The sequence below is a fragment of the Saccopteryx leptura genome, chromosome 2, assembly GCF_036850995.1.
Source record: "Saccopteryx leptura isolate mSacLep1 chromosome 2, mSacLep1_pri_phased_curated, whole genome shotgun sequence".
Taxonomy (NCBI): domain Eukaryota; kingdom Metazoa; phylum Chordata; class Mammalia; order Chiroptera; family Emballonuridae; genus Saccopteryx; species Saccopteryx leptura.
This window is the reverse complement of record NC_089504.1, coordinates 239584918-239605584: the sequence shown is the minus strand read 5'-3', so window position 1 is coordinate 239605584 and position 20667 is coordinate 239584918. Positions and strand designations below refer to the sequence as shown.

Below are 20667 nucleotides of genomic sequence, written 5' to 3'. Positions count from 1 at the left end.
ATTCACAGTCCCAAAGAGAAATTCTGTTTTGCTCCAAGACCAGATGTTTGGCCCATTATTGCAGCTACTCCTTTGCCAGGAAGATTTATCCAGCTACAGAGGCAACAGGTAAGACTAGGTAGCGTTGTTTAGAAAGTCCTGTATGTGAGGAACTCTTTCATCTTCTTGGGGATGGGCAGTGCCAGCACTTGGTAGGTGGTGAGGAAACTCCGCAGGGCTTTCCGGCATAAGTGCTTCAGTGATGACAGGACCCGAGGAGCCGTCCAGAACTGGACATGGCCATCCCTTGTCCTGGAACAAGACAGAAACCAAGGCATGAAGACAGACCTGGGAGAGACGGGTCTTCCTTGTGATGGACAGGATTGTTTCTGCTCTGACGTGCACTGGCGGGACTCCAGAGAGTGCAGTGTAGCCCTGACTGTTGGAATGGACTTAAAAGCTGTGGTGCTGAATAATTAAGGCTGCTGAGAGGGTTATAAGAACGCCAGACACCTCTGATACCAAAGTGCTATCTCCATCGGCACAACCCTTTCTCACTCGTACTACGGGGTTCAGAAGTAACGGGGGAGAATGCCACCTGCTGAATTATAGATGGGCCCTGTGAGACAGGCTCCCATATAAATGCTGCATCGTCTCCCTGTAGGCTCCCCGCAGGCCTGCTCCATTAGTTATCATGAACTGTAACCCTTTAACTGCATTTAGATTAAATATTAAGAATCAGTGATAAACCTATATTGGCAGAAGAGAGTATCAGAATTTTATGTAATCTTGGACTTCCTTAAAGCCTTCCCCACAGGCAAGGAAATTCTAAATGCTATCTTTCCTTCAAGAGCTCCATGGCCTACACTCAGCAGAAACTGCTGCCCATCTGTGCAGCTAACAGACACATACCCTGTGGCAATAACTCCACCATGTGGAAAAAATGTGCAGCAAAGACCGTTGGTCATAGGAGCAAATGCAATTGGAGTTTTCAGTTCCAGGGCCCAGATCCTGAGGAGTCTGGATGAGAGAGAAAAGTATGTTTGCATGTTAGCAAACCTGGGGCCAGACCCCTAGGGAAATGTGAGTGACTAGCAAGCATGTGCTCTGAGGCCACATGAAGAGCTTCTCGTTACCTGTCATCTGCCACAGTGGCCAGGTAGAGGCCTTCAGGAGAGAAGCACACAGATCTCAGGGAGCTAATGTGGACATCACTGTCGTCCATTGGAGGGTCGAGCTGGGTGTGGCTGAGGAAAACAAGAGGACAGTAAGCCCTGGCCAGCTGGCTCAATGGATAGAGTGTCTTCTCAGCATGCTGGGGTCACGGGTTTGACCCTTGATCAGGGCACGTATGAGAAGCAACCAATGAGTGCACAACTCAATGGAACAACTAAGTGGAAAAAGTTGATGCTTTTCTATACCCCCTCCCTCTCAAATCGATGGGAAACTTTTAAAAAAAGAAACGAAACTGGACAGCCAGCCTGGAGTGATGGCCACTATTCACCCTTCATCTTCATCCCCAGGCCCGCGACCAAACTACCCAGCTATGGAAAGGCTTGGGACGCATCCTGTACCCCACACAGAAAACCTTGTGAGTTGGAGACCAGAAAAGACCAGAGAAAAGACATTTCCTAAGGCTCCGTGTCCCATGGAGGGACTGAGGGTTGCTAACACTCCCTGTGCTAGTTTCCTTATGCAAAGTAGGTCAGGCCTCGCTTTAATGCCACAGTACAAACTGAAAGTCTTTTTTAGGCTGAGATGCATGGTAATTATAGGACTACTATTATTTTCTTCATAAAACAACAGAGATAAAGGAGAGAAAAACACAGACCAAATTTGTGAGAACATGAAAATTCATTTTGGAAATAGCAGTTTCGATAAGAGGATTGTTCTGAACTTGTGACTACAGTTATTAGTAAATGGAAAAAAAGAGTCACTTGAAGTTTCTTAATGATGAATCCAAAGAAGTACAGTCTCACATATCAGGAGAGCTGAAGGCACTTGGGTCTAATCTGAGAACTTAATTGACAAGGAAACACTATACCACGCTTAGAATAATCATTGATCATACTGTCTTTTCCCCAGGTTGTCCCCTCCCATTCCCCAGACTTGAAAAGGGACATGTCTAATCCAAGACAGGTTTTTCATCAGCTACCCCACAAGGAAGTCATAAGCAAGGATTCAGTCCTTACTGGAGTGACCTCAGCCTCTCGCCAGTGTAAGGGTCCCACATGATCACGTTGGTATCGTAAGAAGCCGTGACAAGCAAGGCAGAGTCAGGGGAGAAGTCACAAGAGACAACACTGCTTTGGTGGCCCTCTAGCTTCCGGATTAATGTGTAGGACCGCATGCTCCAGAGAAAGACCTGTGGGAAGTAACAGGTGCCTGGTTAGGAGCAGAAACAAAGGGCTCAGAATGTGAACAGTGAGTGAGAGGCAAGGCCCACCTCGGGCCTCAAGGCCAGATGAAGCCACCTTCTCCACTCCATTTCTCTACAGCTCTTCCAGAATGTATCACCTAGGCTTAAATAAAGTAACAGTTCTGAATTCTTGTGGTGCCTAACCAACGGACACGCTCAAGGCAGTTTACTTTAAGGAAGAATAAACAGGGCTAACTAACCTCTAACAGGGTTAACTAACCTCCCAAAGACTGCCGCTAACATGTATCAGGAGAGGCTTCTGAGTTCAGCTTCTGAACCCTGCTTGCAATCATGCAGTTTGTGCGCATGAAGACCTAAGTCGAAGGCTATCCTGTCCTTTCATTTAAAACCAAAAACAGGTCAGAACTGAACCCCAGGGCTATCTACAAAGAGGGGGCACCCTGCCATGAAAACCTGCTCACTTTAAACCTTTGTGAAAATCATTAAAAACAGGATTTTATTTTAAGAAAACTCTCACTTTCACGCACTAAATAGTGAATTCTTAATTCTTTCCCAAGTCAGTTGCAGCAAATAGCTTCATGCAGATATAAAATTCAAACAAACTGTTCCTAAGTTGTTCTTGGGTTTCTAATACTTTTTAAAACAAGAAGATTTGAAGACAATGTTCAACAAGTGGCTGCACATTTTATGATCTGAAGTGGAAATTCTAATTGGGTAGATGCCAATTAGACAGTTCAAAGGAAATCTGGATCCATGTGTGGGAAGACTCCCAGGGGAAAGGAAATTTTTAAAAGCACCCCTTTATGACTGACCAGGCGGTGGTGCAGTGAATAGAGAGTTGGCCTGGGGTACTGGGGACCCAGGTTTGAAACCCCATGGTCGCCGGCCTGGGTGCAGGCTCATCCAGCTTAAGTGTGGGATCATAGACATGACCTCGAGGTCGCTAGTTTGACTGCAGGCTCACCAGCTTGAGCATGGGATCCCAAACATGACTCCAAGGTCACTGGCTTGAGAAAGAAGTCACTGGCTCGGCTAGAGCCCCCCAGTCAAGGCACATAAGAGAAAGCAATCAATGAACAAGTTATGTGACACAAGAATGAGTTGATACTCCTCATCTCTCTCCCTTCCTGTCTGTCTGTCTCCTCTCCCCCTCTTTCTCATTAAAAAAAAAAAGCACCCATTTAGCATTTGTAAAGACAATAGGCTTCTGATAAGGGCAGCAATCTACGTAAACACCTCCTCTCTTGGTTCATGTCAAAGTGCAAATCAAAAGGGAGGTACGCAGGAGGAGGTCAGAGCCCACCAGCATGCCTTCTGCTGGGGCTGATTTGCAGGTAGATTTTGCAGACACGTGGCTTATCTACCTTCTCACACACAAGGTGGCTCCAGACTCCAGGTCCTGTGGAACTGAAGCAGCAGAGACGCACCCAATGTGTGAGACTCACCGACTTTTCTCCAGCGGCAGAGCAGAGCATGCTGCAGTCTGGGGAGATGGAGCAGCAGTAAACCCACTGCAGGTGGCCCGATAACACCTGAATCTGTTTACCTGGCAAAGAAAAGGAGCAGAGTGTGAGCTGTCTCAAAAGAACAGAGCAGGAAGACTGAAAAACTAACTGGTAGTGATGGATCACCCACCCAGTATATCCACCTAGGTCGCCATCAATGGAGTCCTGACGCCCACTTTTTAATGCAGAGGAAGAAGTATGACAGACCTTGTCACTCAAACACCTGAAGTCTATTAATACAATACTCTAGCACCCAAGGGAAATCACTATCTACCGTTTCACCAATCGTCACAAGACCATCAGGACAAAGGTGTACCCAGATCAGGTTTGACAGCAAAGAACATTGTTTTCAGGTCCCCCAGCCACCTCAATTACTTTGAAGCATCCTTCCAAATTTGAGAGTGTTTATCATCAGTTCTCTCGGTAACGGTTTCCCCCTGATCACAAGAACCCCACTCCACACCCTCTTTCTCCTTCCCCCTTGCCAGGGTGTCTGAATGAGCAGTTATTTGGGCCACTGCTCTGGAGTCAGGCAAACTTGGATGAGAACCCCGGCTCCACTGTTTACTTAGCACATCACCCTGAGTCACTCATGTAATCTCTCCAGGTCTGCTTTTGGATAAGACAAAATGTCCATCCACAGGGAAATGAATGCATAAAGGGAGTAACAAGTCCATGCACCCTGTTAATTCAGATGAAATTAAGAATCTAGATTTTCCCTGGCTGGCTAGATCGGTGGTAGAGCGTTGGCCCAGCATGTGGAAGTCCCGGGTTCAATTCCCGGCCAGGGTACACAGGAGAAGTGCCCATCTGCTTCTCCACCCTCCCCCTCCCCTTTCTCTCTCTCTCTTCCCCTCCTGCAGCCAAAGCTCCGTTGGAGCAAAGTTGGCCCAGGGGCTGAGGATGGCTCTATGGCCTCCACCTCAGGCACTAGAATGGCTCCGGTTGCAGCAGAGCAACACCCCAGATGGGCAGAGCATTGCCCCCTGGTGGGCATGCCGGGTGGATCCCAGTCGAGCACATGTGGGAGTCTGTCTCTCTGCCTTCCCGCTTCTCACTTCAGAAAAATACAAAAAAAAAAAGAATCTAGATTTTCTATGGAGTAATCTTTAAGGAAAAAGAACAAGATCCAGAAAAAATATGAAGACTGTGATTCTGTCCTTGTGAAATAATGACCCCAAAACCCATAAATGTTACAGTGTGAGTGTCTAATTAGGATTATACAAGTATAAGCAAAATATCAAAATATGGAAAGGACTAGAGAAGACTCGTTACAAGGTTACAGAGGGATTATGGAGGAATTTGATGGAAGGGAGAATGAGAAAGAGGATGAAGGTTGGGTGGGTGGGGATGTCAAGCCAAAATAAAAGGAAAAGGAATAAAATCATTTTTAACAATGTATATGGTCATTTATATGTATTTATAAATTTGTGGGTATAAATGTTTTTAAAGTCAGTCATGGTTTCTTCAGCTACCAAATACGAACAGTACCCACCCCTGGGTAGTTGTGAGTGCTGAGTAAATTAAGGCAAGTCATGGAAGACAGGACCCATGATTCATTCCCCTCCTCTCTCTGAAGAGCCCTAATCGTTGGTCCAGTCCATAATGCCCACTCTCACCCTAAGTTCCCAACCAGCAAGTGATTTCCAAAGCCACTTTAAGGACCTTTCTTAGATGGTGACAAGCTGCCTCTGGACACACATTAAAAATGGCGCTGCCTCTGAGTGACCTTCCCAGGCAGCAGGCCTCGCTCAGCGTGTACGGCTGCAAGTCCCATGGCAATGGGCAGCACCTACACAGAGCCCTCTTAGTGATGAGATGTGTTCAGTCGGGAAACTACAAACATCTCCTCCTCAGCTGTTCTGACAAATTATTGGGCTCGTTTCTAAGAGGGAAAGAAACAGGTCATCCCCTCTCACAGTTTGGTCACTGTTCAGGCATGGCCCAGGCAAGAAGAGTACTGCTCGCTGCCTTTACCTTACTGGGGATGAGTGTGTCTCTTCACGAACTGTCCATGTCACCGTTTCCTCCTTCCACCTCCCTTGGGGGATGGAGGGGATGTTCTGCCAATGAATTCCCTCCCCTGGGTCACCTTTCCAGTTAAGGATCAGCACCAGAGATGTGTGGGACTCTCTGCTGAGTTGCTCCTGTATACCCTTTGGCTGAAGACTGAACTGCATAAAAGTGGCCCCCTCTGGCCTGAGAGAGTTCTTCCAGACCTAGATTGTACTTCACAGAGAAACTTTATTGCTAACAGGAAGTACCCTAGATCAGTGGTTGTCAGCCTGGGGAGATGCTGACCTCCATGTGGACACTGTGCAATGCCTGGAGACATTTTGGTTGTCATACTGTAGTCATGTAGTGGATGCTACTGTTGTCTAGAGCAGTGGTCCCCAACCTTTTCTGGGCCACAGACCGGTTTAATGTCAGAAAATATTTTCAATGACCAGCCTTTAGGGTGGGACGGATAAATGTATCACGTGACTGAGACAAACATAAAGAGTGAGTCTTAGACGGATGTAACAGAGGGAATCTGGTCATTTTTAAAAAATAAAACATCGTTCGGACTTAAATATAAATAACATGGAAATAATGTAAGTTATTTATTCTTTCTCTGCGGACTGGTACCAAATGGCCCATGGACCGGTACCAGTCCACAGCCTGGGGGTTGGGGACCACTGGTCTAGAGGGTGTAGAGGTAAGGGACAATGCTCAACACCCTAGAATGCACAGGACAGCCCATAACAAAGAATTATCCTGCCCAAAACATCAATAATGCCATGGTGAGAAAAGGTATTCTTCATGAAGTATTTTCAATGGAGGTGATACCAATAGTGGCAAAATTTGGTTCTATTGGTAAAAAAAAATAAAAAGTCTTACTTTTTAACATACAAAGCATAAATACACATTCACTAAAATCTTCAAGGGGTGAAGGGAAGTTATTAGAAAAAAAGCTTCCCAAAGAAGCACTAGTAGGAGAAAAGATTGAGAAAATGACATTGGTAAAGTAGAGAAAGGGGCAAATACAGTATCATAGGAGTTCCATGACCTCCATACCATGTTTATTCAGGTCCCAGATGCGAAGAGTCTTATCCCGAGACGCAGAAACCAAAATCAAACTGCCACTGGGTGTGAAGCTCAGATCTCTCACAACGTCCTGGTGGCCAGAAAGATTCAAAAGCAGGAGCCCTAGGGTGAAAGCAGGAGCACTCAGGCAGTATAGAGATGGCACCCAGTCTGCCAGTCACAGCTACACTCCTTGTCCCACTTAGGGGCTGGTGGCCCTTCGACCCCATTAGAACATGCACAGGCCCTGGCCAGTTGGCTCAGTGGTAGAGCGTCGGCCTGGCGTGCAGAAGTCCCGGGTTCGATTCCCGGCCAGGGCACACAGGAGAAGCGCCCATCTGCTTCTCCACCCCTCCCCCTCTCCTTCCTCTCTGTCTCTCTCTTCCCCTCCTGCAGCAAGGCTCCATTGGAGCAAAGATGGCCCAGGCGCTGGGGATGGCTCCTTGGCCTCTGCCCCAGGCGCTAGAGTGGCTCTGGTCGCGACAGAGCGACGCTCCAGAGGGGCAGAGCGTCGCCCCCTGGTGGGCGTGCCGGGTGGATACCGGTTGGGCGCATGCGGGAGTCTGTCTGACTGTCTATCCCTGTTTCCAGCTTCAGAAAAATACAAAAAAAAAAAAAATGCACACAGGCCACCAGCCAGAAATGACCTACCTGTCTGCACCTCCCAAATTTTGATCTGCCCATCATTGAGCCCTGTAGCAAGGATCAAGCAAGAGACGTCCGGTGTTTGGGGATGGTGGCGTGCCCAGAGCTTCCTGCTGGGTGGAGAAGGCCACGGGCTGAAGGCCAAACCCCAGACAATCTGCCCACAGTCCAGAGTCTTCTCCTTTGGGCTGCCTCGTCCTTTTGTATCATTTTTGCTGCTTGGGCTTTTGGCTTCAAACCCTTTTGGGATGCTGGGGGGAAGCAGAGAGTTCTTCTTGAGTCTGAAATTGTCACCAAATCAACCAGCTTCTCATCCTGGGTATCTAAGACTTTAAAGTCCTAGAGACAAACTGGCCTTTGGTAAATTCTAGGACTTTTATTTTTAGAACTGTGTAACAGAGGATAACTTGGCCTTGGCTTGTCCCATTTGTGAGAGCCCTGCAATGGGGTAGCCTGCCTGTGGGAGAGCCAGATCACAGATGCTCCAGAGAGCCACACGCTTCTTCACAAACTTCTCTCAGGTTTTGGTGCGTGGAAGGAAAGACGCACGCCATTCCCCCCGCCCCCAAAACAAGTATGCTGTGGGTCTAGAACCAGGATAGAACTGAGAGCCTGAATATCTGTCTGCAGCTTTCTTGCCTGATGGCACCTCCATCTCCAGCTTTAGAAAGCCCCTGAGAAGCAAGGAAATAAACCCTTTTCTTGCCAACACACTTTGCTTGGTACCCAGTGATTTCAGCCTTCATTCACTTTGTTCCAGTCAATTAACATGGCTCCATCATTTACTTCCCTGATGGTATGTCCAGCATAGGAACCAACCAGCAGATAGTCAACAGAGGGGAAGAACCCACAGAACTATTCAGGGGTTCACGGAATAACCTGACCCTCTCCTTTTATATTTTATTTAGGACCAGATAAGCTAAGTGAGACTCGGTCCCTAACATACAGGCCCTTCTACCACTCTGCCTCACAGACAGTATCTAAAAGGCATGAGCAATTAGGCAGCCTGAAGTTCAGCTAGAAAACCAGAAGTTTTCCTGCCTGCCATACACTTCATCAGTGCAAGAAAGAAGACCTACTTTTCCATGTGACCCTGACCTACTCTGGGGCGTATCAAACTAGGGGAAGTGAGGATGATCAGACTGGAACTCGGTTCCATGAGAAACTGGACCTCTTGATGTATTACATTTGTTCTCAAAAAGTAAGTCAATCAATTTTTGTCCATTCTGTGGTTGAAATATATTGAAAAATTTTAACCAAGCTCACCTATAGTATTAGGAGGAACTGAAGCAAGGGTAGCCTCCTTCAGCTCTAAAACTCTGTGAGTCTAAGTCACAAGCTGGCGAACTAGGACTAGGCCAACAACAGCTTGTTTTTATAAATAAAGTTTTTATGGAACACCATGCTCATTGGGTCACCTACTATCTATGGGTGCTCTGACGCTATCACAGTAGAGCTGAGTAGTCTTGAAAGGGACCATATGGCCTGCAAAACCCCAAATGTTTAGCTTCTGGATCTTTATAGAAAAAACTTGCTGACCTCTCGGTCTAAATGGCCTAATTTTGTCATTTATATCTGAAATGTACTCTTCTGACAAAACATCTGCAGGTGATAATGAATGTCTTTTTCGTCCACCCAGACGCGTCCCCACACATGTCCCCATACGTGTTGCTGAGTTGCAGACCTGCCTGGCCCTGGCACAGGGGCCCATGTTTGCCATCCAGGGAAGAAGCATATAAAAAGCAGACTATGGGGAAAACTTTGTAGGACAGCTTGGTATCTCCAAAGTTACATATGTTTTACTTTTTATAAAATCTGAATGTCTGTATTTGACTTAAGGGATATTTTTATAGTTACTTTATTTCAAAGAAAGTAAGCCACATTTATATATTAAATTATTTTAACACCATAAATTTAATTTCTCTGGAAAAGAGATACTAAAATCTCCATTTTAGGAGTAGAGCTGACTTTCCTGGGTTCCCACAATCAGGGGAAGACCCAGAAGAGGACATCAGTCTTGGGTATCCTAGCCTACTGCTCAACAGGTCCCCTGAACTCCAAGCCTGTCAATGTATATATTAAGGTATGAGCTATACAGGAGGCGGGGAGACGCAAGCTCGGGAAGGTAACTAAGGGCAAGAGAGATTCAGGAGGAGCTTAACTTCATCGAAATTAGTTTCTAAAAATTTTACTTCCTAAATGTAGTACAATTATTTGCTCAATATGGAAAGCACATATGATTTTTAAAAATGTAACACTCCTAAGAACATAAATGTCCCAGATTCCTCTCTTTTTAAAAAACTTAAAAAAATTATTTTAAATTATAAAAATAACAGAGAAATGTGGGAAAATTTTGGAAATAAGGCAATTAATAGTTAATATGGGAAGACTATATTTACCTATAGGAATGTATATTCACACAGGGGTGATTTTCAGAAAAACAACCGATTTTTCATTTGATGCTTTTTAAAAACTTTTTCAGACTATAAATTTTTATCAGACTTAAGTCTGAATGTGAAGTTAAGTGGGTGGATCAATAAACAATGAATGACCTTGGCATTACCATAAAACTGATTATAGAAGGAACTTAAATTCATAATAAAAAAAAAACAATCTTTGACAGCTGCAAAAATATATAAAAATGCCACAATGTCGTTAAACCATTCTCTCATCACTAGATTTGAAGCCCTTTCTGATTTTTCAGTACCGTATAATTAATTTCATGATGAAAATCAGTGTATGTAAACAGATGACCCTACTTCTGAGTTTCCTAATCGCTGGAAGAATATTTTAAGGCCTTTGAAGCCTATTGCCAAACAGCCTTCCCTCCAGAAAGTGCACAGATTTATACCCCCCCACACCCCCTGTCATGGATGGTGCCCATCTCACCAAACTCTTATCAGCATTACCTATTATCAAGGTGATAAGGCTCAGACTAAACTTATAAACAACTTAAATCTAATACACAATTTATAAGAAATGCCTAAAGCAAAACAAATGAAACCCTCCAGGGCAGGGGCTGTGTTGATTTATCTAGGATTCTCAGCCCCTAGGCTCAGTTTCAGGCCAAGATTTGCAACAAATCTTGGCTGAATACAGATGCAGGCAGAGTTGCCCTGGGACATATGAAAAAATGCAGAGGCTGGACCATCCAACTAGGGGGGAGGGGAGGCTCACAGCATTCAGCCCAAAAAAGAAAAATATCAGAAACGAAATGGGGTCGATAATGAAAAGATAAATACCCAGTTTTAAAATGGGCAAAGGGTCAGAATAGACAAATGTCCAAAGCAGACATGCAAAGGACCAATAAGCACAAGAAAAGGCACTCCTCAGTACCCATGAGGATATGCAGAAATGCTGCCACAACTCTGTGCTGTAATCAAAAAGGCTGACCATAACAAGTGTTGCTGAGGGTGAGATTTCAAAAAACTCACATTGCTGGTGCGATTGTAGAATGGGGCGGCCACTTTGGAGAAGTCTGTTAATTCCTCAAACAGTTAAACATAGGAAACATATAAAATCACAAAAACTGGTACATAAATGTTCACAGCACCACTGTTCACAATAGCCAAGGGGTAGACAACCCAAATGTCCACCAACTGATAAATGTACAGGCAACATGTGGTATCTCCATACAAGGGAATATTACTGGCAATGAAAGGTGATAAAGTACTGATTCATGCGTCAACATGGATAACTGGATACATTATGTTAAGAGAACAAAGACAAAAAAAGAGTACACATAGGATTCAATAAATATGAAATGTTCACAAAAGACAAATCAATAACGACAGAAAATAGATTAGCAGCTGCTCGGGCCTGGAGAGTAGAGAGGTTTGGAGTGTGCCGGCATAACGATGTGAATTTCTTTCATGGGTAATGAAAATGTTCTAAGATTAATCATGGTGATAAATGTACTTTAAATGGGCAAATTGTATGGTGTGGAAATTACATCTCAGTAAATCTGTTTTTAAAAAGTTGGGACGACCATAACTTTGATAGAATTTTCACATGTACAGCGTGTGGGGTTCTGGAAACCCCAATGATCTGTTCTTGAACTGTTCTGCCATCTTCCCTCTCCTGTTCTTGGGCAGGAAGACCCAAAAAGAGTAGAGGTAATTTGGGGTGCCAGAGTACTTACAAATGCTCCTCCAGCGGCCAGGGGATCAGCTTGACAATGCAGTGTCCTTGGGACCAAGCAAACCAGGAGCCATCGGGGGAGAAGGCCACACTCCAGGTTTCACAGCTGGACTTCCAATCAAACTGGTGGGGGCGCCCGGGCTTGAGTTCTGCCAGCAGCAGTGGTTCCTCTGAGACGTGAGACAGCATACTTCAAACAAGCACCCTCACTTCTCTCACCACCTCCCTGACTCAGACACAAGGAAAACCACTCTCTCCCCAAGGCAAAGGGTCACACTGGAGAATCCTGGGAGGGAAGTGTCATTTAAGTGACCTGGGGCAATAACAGAAGCCACGGGCCACATTCCACCGTGGTTACTCAGTTCTGGCACTACCCTCTGTTGGTTAACCATGACTCAGAGTAACCTTGGGGAGGGTAAGCCCAGTGAATGGAGGCCTCATCTGTCCATGAACGCCTCAAGAGGAAGAAAGGAGGACCATAACAGTAACAGACCCGGCAAGGAAATGTTAGATGGTACAGATTAAGAGACTTTCATGTATATTTAAGTTCTTTTCAAAAGAACTGGGAAACACCTGAAAAAAGGATTAGATGAAACTCACAGGCATCTTCCCCATCATCAGTAAAACTACAATAAGTGGTTAAGCACTTGCTCTCTTTTTATAAAAAATTTTTTATTTATTTATTTATTTAGAGAGGAGAGAAAGGGGGAGGAGCATCAACTCCCATATGTGCCTTGACCAGGCAAGCCCACGGTTTTGAACCAGTGACCTCAGTGTTCCAGGTCGATGCTTTATCCACTGCGTCACCACAGGTCAGGCCTGCCCTGCTTTCTCTTGCTGAAACCTCCCGAGATGGCTTCCCACTTCCATCTCCCCTCCACACATTGAAACCTTCATCCCATCTTGTCCAAATCTTTTACAAGACTCTCCCAATTCCTTTTCCTGCCCCCAGGAACCCTGCTAAAGCTAAAACACATCACATCTCCCCTACTTCTTTCAATGTTCCAACTGCCTGCACAATAAAGGCAGCTGAGCCCAGGCTCCCAGCCCATACCACTGGCTCCAGCTCAGTTACATCTCCCTGAACACCACACTCTGGCCACACCAGGCGTGCCCCAAGTAGCTCCTGCGCATTCACACCCAGACTCATTTTCTGCTTGTAAGAATCCCACCTAGATCAGAACTGAGAAGCGTACCCTGATCTCACACTATCAGAGCAGAAAGAAGTCCCACTCAGCTTTTCATTCTCTCATGTAGTAATTGATTTCCCTCTGCCCGATCCCCTAACCAAAATGTAAGCACCCTTGTTCGAAAACACCAAGATGATTTAATCTTCGTGTTAAATCTTACTGTCGGCCGGGTACAGCGCCTTGTGAAGAGCAGGTGCTTCCTTATTGACCGGAAGGGCAGTTCCCTGGTTAAATTCTCTACTCCAATGGAGTACCTCCCTGAGTTTCTCAAAGGCTGATGAAGCTCATGATTTAAAGGCCTTCAGAACTGATTTTCTGACCCATTAGGATTGTAATACATACTAATATAAATATTGGCTTCCATCCTGAATGAGGTCACTTCCTGATGTGTATGTTCCACTTTAATAGTTTCAAGACTCTGACCCCTTGGTAGCTGTTACCAAATAAATACTAATTTAACCAGCCCATATTTCATGTTTTGGGACACATCTTTATGTCCTCTCACATTCTGACCTCCTTGAAAATCAGGATATGTCTTACAAGCAATGACTTTTCGTAATTAAATAGGCTGTATTTTTTTTCTCAGTGATACATAATGGCAATCTGATCTCTATCTTTTTTTATCTTGCCAGAGGAGGGGAGGCAGAGAGACAGATTCTAGTGGGCTTGCCGGGTAGATCCCAACCGGGATCCACCGGGCACGCCCACCAGAGCAGTGATAGTCAACCTGGTCCCTACCACCCACTAGTGGACAGTCCAGCTTTCATGGCGGGTGGTAGCAGAGCAACCAAAGTATAAATAAAAAGATAGATTTAACTATAGTAAGTTGCTTTATAAAGATTAATTCTGCCAAACTTAGCGAAAATCCGACATAAAGTACTTGGTAAGTAATTATTATTATATGCATTAACTTGCTGTAACTGCTTTATAAATTTTATAAAGTAAAGTTACTTCCCTACTTTATAAATCACCATTACTGTGGAGCCGGTGGGCAGTTAGAAAATTTTACTACTAACAGAGATACAAAAGTGGGCTGTAGGTATAAAAAGACTACCCCCCTGTACTAGAGGGTGATGCTCTGCACATCTGGGGCCATTGCTCTGTTGCTACAGCCATTTTTTAGCACCTGAGGTGGAGGCATGGAGCCATCACCAGGGCTGGGGACCAACTAGCTCGAGCCAATCATGCAACGGCTGTGGGAGAAGCAAATGATCGCTTTTGCTGTGTGACCTGACTGGGAATCGAACCTGGGACATCCACACACCGGGCTGACACTCTACCACTGAGCCAATGGGCCAGGGCTTCAATCCCTATCTTGAATTCAATGAAACAGAAGGTAATGTTACATAAAGATGCATACATATATATACATATACACATATGTATATGATATTTATATACGTACATACAATATTTTCTGGTATATGCATTATAGGAAAACATATGGGTGTATCTTGTTTTATAAAATAAGTGTTGCTGAGAACTGTCTTTACAATTTTAGTAAATCCTTATTAAGACTTTGGTGGCTTTGCTATTTAAGGAAGTTTCCTTTATATTTATTCCATGAGGTTCTGTATGTAAATCTAGGTTTTAAAATACTATGTCTAAGTCGGCGTTTGTACAGAACCTGGTAATTCCTCCGAGAAATCTGTGTTTGCACGTGTGATCCTCTCATTGAGGCCATTATTTGTCTGTAAAGGCATATTCCTCTGGATGTGCACATTTGCATGGAAAGAATCTTCTACTTTTTATTTTAAATCCAAAACAGGTCTCTTAATGCTATGCAGCAGTCCTGCAATAGTTTCTTCGTTCTTGTTACTTTTAGATATTTTCTTATAGTGGCACAGCCCTAATCCATTAATGCCTCCTAACTGTAGCCCAGTGGTTCTCAACAGGAGGTAATTTTGCCCCCTGGAGACATGTGGCAAGGTCTGGAGACATTTTTGTTGTCAGAGCTAGGGGTGGTGCCATTGGTATCTGATTGGTGGAAGCCACAGTGCTGCTAAACACCCTATAGTGCATCCAACAGCCCTTCCACATTAAATCGTTTCTGGCCCAAAGTGTCAGTAGTGCTGAGATGAGAAGTCCTTTTCATCAGTTGACCCCGATGAAAATTTTTTTATTCCATCCTGAAAATACCTACACTTGGTTCACTCCCTCCACATCATGCACACTATCTAGCCTTTGGACACCATGGAGGCTCTACACAATATTAAAATGGGTCATCCTCAATTTTCTCTCTTTTCTTAACCTCATAATCCAAACCCATTAGCAAGTTCTATCAAATCGGTTCCCAAAAGATTTGGCTAAACCTAACTTCCCTTCATTTCCATGGTTACTACTCTAATCTACACAACATCACGTCTCACTAAGTAGCCTTCCAACTGTTCTCCTAGCTCCCACTCTGGCCTCTACCATCCATTCTCCTCACCTCCCAAAGTCATCAGTTTCAATCACTCTTAGAATAAAATCCAAACTCCTAACCCTACCCTGAGTCTTGCAGAAACTGGCCCCTGCCTTACCTCCCACCTGGGCTTCTATCTCACCTCTCTCAACCCCTTCACTGTGCTCAATTAGTTCCAACCTCAGGGCCTTTGCACCAGCTATGCTCTTCCTCAGCAGTTCCTCTCCATGGCTGGCACCTTCTCTTAATTTAGGTCTCAGCTTAAATGACAACTCTTTCGAGAGCCTTTCTCTGAGCCCAAGCCAATCTCCTTCACAATTCCTCCCTTTCTTTTCTTTTTTCTTTTTTTTTTGGCAGAGATAGAGTCAGAGAGAGGGACACACAGACAGGAAGGGGGATGAGAAACATCAATTCTTCATTGCAGCTTAGTTGTTCATTGATTGATTTCTCATATATGCCTTGACCAGGGGGGGCTACAGCAGACTGAGTAACCCCTTGCTCAAGCCAGAGACCTTGGGTTCAAGCTGGTGACCTTGCTCAAACCCGATGAGCCCACGCTCAAGCTGGCGACTTCAGGGTCTCAAACCTGGGTCCTCTGCGTCCCAGTCCAACACTCTATCCACTGCACCACCGCCTAGTCAGGCCTTCCCTTTTTTTTTTTCTTTTTTTTTTTACAGAGACAGACAGAGGGTCAGAGAGAGGGATAGATAGGGACAGAGAGACAGGAACAGAAAGAGATGAGAAGCATCAATCATTAGTTTTTCGTTGCGACACCTTAGTTGTTCATTGATTGCTTTCTCATATGTGCCTTGACCGGGGGCCTTCAGCAGACAAGTAACCCTTGCTCAAGCCAGCGACCTTGGGTCCAAGCTGGTGAACTTTGCTTAAACCAGATGAGTCCGCACTCAAGCTGGTGACCTCGGGGTCTCGAACCTGGGTCCTCCGCATCCCAGTCCGATGTTCCATCCACTGCGCCACCGCCTGGGCAGGCCTTCCCTTTCTTTTCTTTACAGCACAACCACTAATGAGATTATTAACTATCTTCCCCAACTAGGACATCAACACCATGGGAAGAGGAGGGACCTTGTATGTTTATCCTCAGTTCCTAGCAGGCAGTCAGTAAATATTTGCTGAATAAATATACATGGCATACCTCTTTACATATAAGTGAAATGAACCCCTTAAACTATTATGATGCCTATGCCAAACATTTCACATGAAATGCTTCTTAAATGAGAGCCATACCCAGATTTCACACTCTATTTCTGTGATTTGGGGATTTAATCTCTTGCTATTTCCAGCTCAGGAATCCAGGAGCTAAAAGAAGAAAGAACCCAGCGATTCCTGTCTCTTCTTCATTTCTAGAACTAAGGAAATTCTGAAGGGGCCCCAACTAAACTTGGCTACTGGAAAAGAAAGCCATAATTAGTGCAGAACTTAAAAAACAACAACAAAAAACCAGAGCCAAGTGGCTCCAGCTTCAGCTGGGCTTGTACCTGCCACGGCCCTTCTCGGTGAAAAAGACCAGGGTTTTCTACCTGGACACTGGCATGTGTATGAACATACAGGCTGAACAGGGACGTATTTATTATGGGCCTCTCTGTGAAAGGAGATTCGCCTTAACACAGAGACAGAAGCGATGACTTCAGCCAGCAGGAAAGAAGGTGATTTGTGCTGCCTCAGGATCATTACATTAGATGTTCCACCTGCCTGGAGGATGCCGCCCGGTGGGCCTCAGATCTTTGCCTGGCTGTTCCATCTTGCCACTTAGGGCTGGATGCTGATGTTACCTTCTCAGAACCCTTCCTGGCCACATAGTCTAAAGTGGCCCAGTCATTTTCCTCTCATTCCATTAAATTTTCTTTGTAACTATACTCATCCATCTTTTCTTGACTTCACTTGTTGTTTTTACCTACTTATTGTCTATCTCTTCCCCATTCCTATCCCACACTTGCCTATGTTCACTGCTATTGGGCTGTGCTGTCCAATTCAGTCACCACCAGCCACATGTGGCTACTGACCATTTAATATGCGGCTGTCTAAGTTAAGATCGTGTATACATAGTATGAATAGTATCCTGAAAAAAAAAAAAGGCCCTGGCCAGTTGGCTCAGTGGTAGAGTGTTGGCTCAGCCTGTGGATGTGCCAGGTTCGATTCCTGGTCAGAGCACAGTGGAGAAGCGCCCATCTGCTTCTCCACCCCTCCCCCTCTCGCTTCCCTCTCTTTCTCTCTCTTCCCATCCTGCAGCCATGGCTCAAATGAAGTGAGTTGGCCTCAGGCACTCTGTTGAGCAATGGAGCAAGGCCCCAGATAGGCAGAGCATTGCCCCCTAGTGGGCATGCCCGGTGGATCCCGGTTGGGTACATGCAGGAGTGTGTCTCTGCCTCCCCTCCTCTCATCGAATTTAAAAAAATATCTAAAATGTATCAGTAATCATGATTACATGCTGAAGTGGTATTTTAGACATGTTGGACTGACAGGTAGTTTTAAAATGAATTTCATTTGTTTCACTTTTTTTTTTTTAACTGCAGCTACTAAACATTTTAAATTATACATGTGGCTCACATTGTATTTCTATTGGCCAGGGCTCTGGCCTACAGACTGCTGCCTTCTGGCACATAGCAGACACTCAATAAATATTTGTTGAATAGATAAATGAATTCTAACCACTGCTCTAAAGATATCTACTGTTGTCTATTGTAATCTCATTACAATAAGCTTTATTCAGTTTTAAAAGAATGTAAAACTCGCAGGCTATTTTTTTTTTTTAACAGTAGCTTGGCAGCTCTCAACAGCTCTGCCCACACCCCAAAACACAGTCGACAATCATTAGGGGAAAAAAATCAGAACTGGAAACAAATTCCTGCTAAGAAAAAAAAAGAGAGAGAGAGAGAGAGAGAGAGAAAAGGGAGGCTAGCTACAGATCAGCTTTCAGATTTAACTATAAGGAGTCAATGAAAACGACAGCGGAAGCTATAAAAAGATTCACCTAAGATTCAAGCAAACAGTAAAGGCCATTTACAAAGAGTTCTATGGGCAGCACAGTCTCTGAAAAGAAAAGCCCTTATCTAGATGGGAAGGCAGAGAGAGTTGCCTCTACACCTTTTATTGAATGCCTGACTCCAGCAAACAAAGAAATGTCATTTCCCAAATTAAAAAGTTACACCACCCCAGGGAATACCGGGGACTTCAACGGACCCACCCACAATCCCTGCCCCATCAAACAAGCCAGGGAAAACACACGGGGCAACGACAACCCCAATTCTCCGGATCAGGGCAAAGCTTGAACTTCACCCTGAGGACGACAGCGAGGTTCCGGAGCACACTGGGCCTTAGGCCTTGACCCCCTTCTTAGAATTTTCCCTGTGGAAGCTGCCTCTAAGCATGGGGGGAGGGGTGGACACAAAAATTAGGACTCCCAGAATAAACCCCAAACATCAAAATATTTATATAAGGTGGGGTTTGGGGGGCAAGGTGGTTGGCAGGGTGATTGAGGGGCATGTCTTGAGGGTTCTGCCTTTATAGAACAAGGACACCATTCCCACGGAGAGGGCGAGTTCACCTGGGCTGGCTCTGAAGCATATCCAATATTCCCTGACTTCCACACCGTCTTCGGATGGCAGCTGTTGACAAGGATAGGGGCAAGTGTGTACTTCACCCACCAGCGTCCCCCAAACTTGACCTGTCACACAGGCCACCAGGGATCGGCCCCACCCCACCCCACGGATCACTCTCCACTGAGAGAGGCTGGAAAGAGACAGATTACACCTAGATGGTACATACGTGTTTACTTTCGCGTTTTGTTTTGTTTTTAATAAGAATCCCAATTTTATGACTAGGCAAGTTCGGGAAGCTCCCCCCCCCCCCCCCCCCAGGCAGGTCCTATTATTATCCATTCTGCAGATACAAAACTGACACTTGGGTGGCCAGGGGTGGCTCGTCCTCGCCCGCACAGCTTGCAAGGGGCAGAGCGGACTCCCACCCAGACCCGCGAGCGCGGCACCTGGCACCCGGGCACCCACTCCTGTGGGCACCACCCCTTTGGGGCTCGGCGCCCCCAGCGTCCCACCGGGCGCCCCCCACTCTCCCGGGGGCTGGGGGTCCCCGTCACGCCGAGGCCCGTTCTCCCCCAGTCCTGCCGGCGGCGGGGGACGCCGTGGCGGCCGCTGACAGCGAAAGTGAAACAAAGCTGGGCACCGGGCACGCACCCCGCCGCCGGCCCGCGCGGACGGCCCAGGCCGGCGCCCCCGCCGCGTCCTCCGGCCCCGGCCGAGCCGCCCCCGCCCTCCCCGGAGTTTCGGAGCCCCGGCCCGGCCACTCACCTCCCGCCTCCATGGAGGACGCGCGCGGCCCCGCGGCAGGCGGCAGCCGCCTCAGCCCCCCGGGCCGGCGGCCCTCATTCCGTCTCCGCGCCGGTCCCCGCCCCGGTCCCCGCCCCGGCCCCGCCGAGCCCGCCGCCGCTCGGAGAGGCCATCAGCTGCTTCCCGTCACATGGCGGCGGGCGCGGGCGGGGTCGCGCGGGGGGCGGGGCGCGGGCGGGATGGGACCGTGTGGCGGGGGGAGCGGGGCTGAGGGCGAGGCGGGAGGGGGAAAGGGCTGAGCGGAGCCGGCTGGGAGAGATCTGGGAGGAGAGGAAACGGAGGGGGAGAGCGGCGCTGAGGGGAAGCCAGGGGCGGTGGGGGGAGAGCGGGCCTGAGAGGAAAACCGGGGGTGGCGGAGCTGAGAGAAAAACGGAAGGGGGAGAGCGGACCTGAGGGAAAACCGGGGGGGGGGGGAGCGGGGCTGAGGGGAAACCAGGGGTGGTTGGGGGAGAGCCAACTTGAGAGGAAAACCGGGGGTGGGGGGAATGTGAGGGAGCAGGGCTGAAGGGAAACTAGGGGTAGTGGGGGGGTGGAGACGGACTGAGGAGAAAACAGAGGGGGGAGAGCGGACCTGAGGGAAAACCAGGGTTGGGGGAAGCGAGGCTGCGGGGAAAACGTGGAGGGAGCTCAGGTGAACGTTTACGCGGGGGAAACGGAGCGGGAAGGGCGAGAGGGGTGAGGGAAGGAAGGAACGGAGCTGATGGGAAGCGGGGTGGGAAAGAACGAGGGTCGGGTAATACCGGGGCGGGGCGGTGGGGGGAACAGGAGAGAAAGATAATGGGGAATGCGGCCGGCCGGGAGCAGGGCTGAGGGGAGTGCCGGGGGAGTTGGGGGCCGGGTGAAGTCCGGAGCGGGGTGGGAACCAGTAAAAACCGAGGGGGGAGCGAGTAGGAGAGACTAATTAAAAAAAAAAAAAAAAAAAGGACCTGAAGACACCAGGGGTCAGGGGAATTGAGACAAAAAGCGAGGACGGGGGAGAGAACTGGGGGAGGAAGTC

General features: G+C 46.9%; 1 protein-coding gene across 2 annotated transcripts; it reads right to left on the bottom strand.

Moving 5' to 3' along the window:
• Window positions 1-38: 38 nt before the first annotated feature.
• On the bottom strand, window positions 39-19778 carry WSB2 (WD repeat and SOCS box containing 2). 2 transcript variants are annotated; one of them, XM_066370809.1, is made up of 9 exons: window positions 19632-19778; window positions 11717-11885; window positions 7582-7826; window positions 6922-7053; window positions 3805-3905; window positions 2172-2344; window positions 1116-1226; window positions 892-999; window positions 39-291 (listed from the first exon to the last, which is right to left on the bottom strand). In XM_066370809.1, the coding sequence occupies exons 1-9, from the start codon at window positions 19642-19644 to the stop codon at window positions 129-131; spliced, it is 1215 nt and encodes a 404-aa protein (XP_066226906.1). In that variant the 5' UTR covers window positions 19645-19778; the 3' UTR covers window positions 39-128. The 2 variants fall into 2 exon arrangements, with proteins under 2 accessions (XP_066226906.1, XP_066226905.1); XM_066370808.1 differs by lacking the exon at window positions 19632-19778 and having other exon boundaries at window positions 11717-11919.
• Between the last annotated feature and the right edge of the window lie 889 nt (window positions 19779-20667).

What these genes read in the sequence shown, in the direction of transcription:
- WSB2 (XM_066370808.1), bottom strand. Translation starts at nt 11,904, where the DNA reads ATGCTGTCTCACGTCTCAGAGGAACCACTGCTGCTGGCAGAACTCAAG. An exon ending in AATTTGGGAGGTGCAGACAG is followed by an intron (nt 7,054 to 7,581) that starts GTAGGTCATTTC and finishes CTTTCACCCTAG; the next exon opens with GGCTCCTGCTTTTGAATCTT. An exon ending in GGTGGAGTTATTGCCACAGG is followed by an intron (nt 292 to 891) that starts GTATGTGTCTGT and finishes GTCTTGTTCCAG; the next exon opens with GACAAGGGATGGCCATGTCC.